At 42.9% G+C, this 5,330-nt stretch overlaps 1 protein-coding gene across 1 annotated transcript; it reads right to left on the bottom strand.

Annotated features, from left to right (window-relative positions):
* Positions 1-1,779: 1,779 nt before the first annotated feature.
* Positions 1,780-2,304, bottom strand: LOC142519564 (uncharacterized). Its single transcript, XM_075622609.1, has one exon. The coding sequence runs from the start codon at positions 2,302-2,304 to the stop codon at positions 1,780-1,782; it is 525 nt and encodes a 174-aa protein (XP_075478724.1).
* Between the last annotated feature and the right edge of the window lie 3,026 nt (positions 2,305-5,330).

Genomic DNA, 5,330 nt, shown 5'->3' with positions numbered 1-5,330 from the left:
TCGCTCCCATCACAGAAGCCCGTCGCTTCGCCAACCCGGCGCCTCTACCACGGCGATCCCCGAGCTCCTTCCAGCCGTTCTTTGCTGTCGATTGCACTATATTTCCGCCAACAACGCCGTATGGCTCACGATCCCCCTCCGGCGAATCCTTCCGGATCCATCGCCGCGGGCGCCATTTCTGCTCCGGCCACTATTTCTGTCTCGTTTCCCGTTGCGTTCGTCGGCTCCGCCACTGGTCTTAATCCCTTCCTCGCCATCTCTGGGTCGTCGATTTCCCATTCGGTAGCCAAGTCAATTCATACATTAATTTGATCACCATCAAGCCTTAATGGTGTTTGTGAATTTGCCCAAATGAAATCCACTAGCATTTCCTTGTATTGCATGTCTGCTCATAACAGATATCACTGGATTGAGATTGGCCATGGGTTGGCCTCAGCTCCCTGGTGCATTTGACACTTAAGCATTTGTGTCATTTGAGGTTACTTGACACAGGTATTTCTCGACTCTTATGTGCTCTTACATGTTGCATCCATTCAAGACGACTCCCCCGTCCCTAGCATTATGCATTGCACTCCAGTCGGGCCCCTTTCCCGCATATACGTATATGCATTTGCACTTCAGTCGGGCTCCTTTCCCGCATACACGTATATGCATTTGCACTTCAGTCGGACCCCTTTCCCACATACACGTTTACTTATTGTTCTTGCATGCGGTGATTCCGCCTTTGATTTGTTGACTGTTGGTTTGGTGTTGTGGTTGTTGGGTGATGGATGTGGAACGAAGGTGGGTTTGTATGTGATGTTGTGTATTGGATGTTGGGAAGGAGTTTCTATTCATTCTTTGATCCACTTAACCCAACTTATTTCAATAGCTTCAATCAAAACCATATGTTGGCTTAAAACTCCCCGCTTTCCTCCCCTGATCTCTTGTTGAAATAAAATGAATTCAATATTATAAAAGTGGCCTCCTGGCCAACTTGAATGGATCGTTTTTTTTTTATTTCATAATCAACAAATATTTACATTAATGGCCCTACGGCCTACTTCAAATAAAATCTTACAACATGAACATGAAGCTAGAACATACAAAAATGGCTGGTTAGCCTATTTTTCTTCCAAAGTCAACTTTTGGGTCCTCTTGGGGTTCGCATAACGCCCTTGTTCTCTTCTGTTCTTCCTTTATTACTCGTTGTCCGCTTGGTGAGCTCAACTCCCCGCTCAGTGTGTTTCTTTCTTGCCGTATTCTAAGTGGCCTCAAGGCCTACTTCATTGGTCTGTCACTGCACATGCAAACAACCAATTCATATAATGACGGTACGGTCTACGTCATCATGATTTCTCGTACCACAAAACATTGGAAATATTGACCGTATTCATATATAATAAGTGGCCATAAGGCCGACTCCATAGTGAAACAAAGGGCCTTCAAAATAATGAAAATGACTTACTGTCCCACTTTTCCGATCAATTTAATTGTTGAATCATAAACAACAGATACTTATTTCAGTGGCCCTAAGGCCTACATCACGTGACATCTTGAAATAGGGAACCTAATATATACAAAAGTGGCCCCGAAGGCCAACTCCCCATTGAATATTAGCCTTCGAGTTTGCTTCACTCGCAAGCTTTTCCTACTTCTTCCCTCATACTTGGAAAATACGACTTGAGATACTTGCCGTTTATGCATCTTTTGTGTGGATGGGCCATCTAAGCTTGATAGCCAATATGCATTTCCGTCTAACACCTTATGTACCTTGAATGGTCCCTCCCAATTGGGAGATCATTTGCCCAGCTCCCTATCCTTTGTTCTGAGTGGTAGTATGGCATTCCACATTATTTCTCCTTCATGGAAACTTTTATTGTTAACTCTTTTGTTGTAGATTCTCGCCACTTTCTGTTTCTGTAAAAGCAAAGTATTGTACGCTTGGATTCTCAGCTCACCTAATTCTTCTAACTCCATGATCATTGCTTCATTATAATGCTCAAGGGAGGGTTCATTTTGCTTTGCCACTCGCATTGATGGCACCATAATCTCCAATGAGAGCACTGCATCATGGCCAAAGGTAAGAGGAAAATGGCTCACTCCAGTGGCAGTCCTCTTGGATGTTCTGTATGCCCACAACGTTTCTGATAATAGCCTTGGCCAATCCCTGGGATTCTCTTCCATCATCTTTTGTAGAATCTTTATCAACACTTTATTTGACGCTTCGGCTTGCCCGTTGAACTGTGGGTAATGAGGGGATGAGTTTATCAATTTAATTCCATAGTCTTCTGCAAATTCCCTCATATCTGAGCCTGTGAACATAGTTCCCTGATCCGTGGTCAATGACTCTGGATTCCAAATCTATGAATAATATTTTCTTTCACAAAGTTAATGACATCCCCTTGCTCTGCTTTCTTCAAAGGCACGGCTTCTACCCATTTGGTGAAAAAATCTGTAGCCACAAGGATGAACGAGTGGCCTTTAGATGATGAGGGGTAGATTTTCCCTATTAAGTCCATGGCCCAGCCCTTGAATGGCCATGGTTTGACAAGGCTGTGAAGCTCATCCGCCGGAGTTCTTTGGATGTTCCCGTGTCTCTGACATGGCTGGAATTCCCTAGCATATTTGATGCAATCTTTCAGGATGGATGGCCAATAGTAGCCATACCTCCTTATCAACCATGTCATCTTTATTCCAGATTGATGCGCTCCACACACTCCCTCATGAACTTGCTTCATGATCATCAAAGCTTCTGGGAAGCCTATGCATCTGAGGAGCAAACCATCTAACCCTTTCCTGTACAAATCTCCCTCCACTAAGACGTAATTAAGAGCTCTCATTTTTAAACCATGTGGAATATCTCTCTCGGTTGATTCTAGCACCATTTTCATGTCATCCCTCCAGTCACCAGCTAAGTTTACATCCAAGTTGAGCGTGTCTACCTGAATCCCTCTTTGCTGAATTGAAGGGTGGTTTTTCTTCTGAATCAACACTAGCCTGTGTGTGAGTTCTGGAGACATCTTCAATCCCGAAGCAACCTGTGCCAACTCATCTGCCTCCCAATTTTCTTGTCTTGGGACGTGTACTAATGACACTTCTTCAAAATCATCTAGGAGTTGGGATGCCGCAGTATATTATGGAGCCAAGGACAAACTTGTGCATTTGAACTCCCCTGACAGCTGTTTGAGTACCAGCTGAGAATCCCTTGATATTAACAATTCTCTTGCCCCCAAATCTTTCAGAATTTCCAACCCAATGACCAGTGCTTCGTATTCCGCTTGATTGTTGGTGCATGGAAAATCCAAATTAAAGGACATAGCGGTTTTCACACCTCTTAGGGAGGTGATCACAATACCAGCTCCAGCTGCTGTTTCTGTACTCGATCCATCGAACTTCAACTCCCAGGGTTGAACTCCCACTCCACAAACTGGAAATCCAACCTGTTCTCCAATAAACTCATCAAGTGAAGGGTGATCAGCTAAGAAATCGGCAATAGCTTGGCCTTTTATTGACTTTTGGGGGTAATAGGTCAATGTAAACTCGGCCAATGCCAAAGACCATTTACCAATCCGCCCAGAGAGAATGGTTCTATTAAGCATGTATTTAATCAAATCGGTTTTAGCCACCACAAACACTCTTGATTGAATCAAATAATGTCTTAACTTAGTACATGCATAATACAGTGTTAAGCATAGCTTTTCAACCACAGAGTATTTCACCTCTACTGGAGTAAGGAATCTACTCAAATAATAGATGGCTTGTTCATTTCCTTCATGATTATTTTGAACTAGTAGACATCCAATTGATTCATGAGCAGCAGAGATGTATAATTTAAGGGGCATTCCATACCTGGGAGGCATAAGAACGGGCGGGTTAGATAAATATCTCTTGATCACATCAAAAGCTTTCTGATGCGACTCTTCCCATTTGAACTCCCCGCTGTCTTTAAGCTTCAACAGCTGTGAAAACTCCTTTGTCTTCCCTGCAAGGTTAGAAATAAAACGCCTCAAGTAATTCACTTGCCCAAGGAAGCGTTGCAACTCTTTCTTGTTTCTAGGTGGATTTGCTTCCATAATAGCTTTGGCTTTGTTTTTATCCACTTCAACTCCCCTTTGATGTACAAGAAATCCCAGAAAGTTTCCTGCTTTCACACCAAAGGCACATTTCAATGGATTTAACTTCAACTCATGTTGCCTCATTCTTTGGAAGCTTTTCCTCAAGTGTTCAATGTGATCAGCGGCTTGTTTGGATTTCACAACAATATCGTCTATACACACTTCAATATGATGTCCTATCATATCATAAAAGATCGAGTTCATAGCCCTTTGATACGTGGCTCCTGCGTTTTTTAGCCCGAATGGCATAACAAGCCATTCAAACGTACCAACAACTCCTGGGCATCTGAATGCAGTTTTGTGAGTGTCATTTTCTGCTATTTTGATCTGATTGTAGCCCGAAAACCCATCCATGAAGGATAACAATTCATGCCTAGCCACTGAATCAATCAACATATCAGGTATCGGCATCACATATACATCTTTGGGAGTTGCACAGTTCAAATCTCGGAAGTCGATGCATATTCTGACCTTGCCATTCTTTTTCATGACTGGCACAATGTTCGAAAGCCATTCGGTATATCTGATTGGTTTTATAAACTTGGCCTTTAACAATTTCTCAACTTCTTCTTTCACTTTCATTTCGACTTCTTTTGACATGCGACGAGATGGCTGCTGAAATGGTTTGAAACCTTCTTTGAGTGGAAGCCGGTGTTCTACCAATTTTCGATCCAACCCTGGCATGTCATCATAACTCCATCAATCTTTGTATTCCTTCAACATGCTGATCAAGTCTTGCCTCAACTGCTCCTCCAGTAGTTTACTCACGTACACCACTTTTGGATTCTCAAGCTCCCCCGAGTTAATCTCTTCCAATGGGTCTTGAACTTCATGTTGGCCATCTTCCATTTGAGATGGCGCCATCAACAACTCATCGACTTGGAGCTCATCATCTTCGTATTCTTCTTCTTGGACAACTTCAGTTCCATAAGTGTCCCATGCTTCCTCTTCCTTTAGTTTGTCCAGTACTTGCTGCACATGTGCCTTCCATATAGAGGTTGCAGCTACCTCCTTTTCTTTTTAGTTCAAATCAATCATCAATCTCCTCAATCAGCGGCTGAATTATCGGCCTAGACGGCACGATAACAGTAGGTTTGAGGATTCTTTCCAACACCGAGCTTGGAGTTGGTGTTTGCATGTACAATGGATTTTCTTTCTTGCTATTGCTACGGATTTTGATGGGCCCAAAATCCCCATTGTAATATCTAGCCTCAACTGCACTTGCATTTGTTT

The sequence above is a fragment of the Primulina tabacum genome, chromosome 11, assembly GCF_025594145.1.
Source record: "Primulina tabacum isolate GXHZ01 chromosome 11, ASM2559414v2, whole genome shotgun sequence".
Lineage (NCBI taxonomy): Eukaryota > Viridiplantae > Streptophyta > Magnoliopsida > Lamiales > Gesneriaceae > Primulina > Primulina tabacum.
This window is presented reverse-complemented; position numbering and strand designations above follow the sequence as displayed.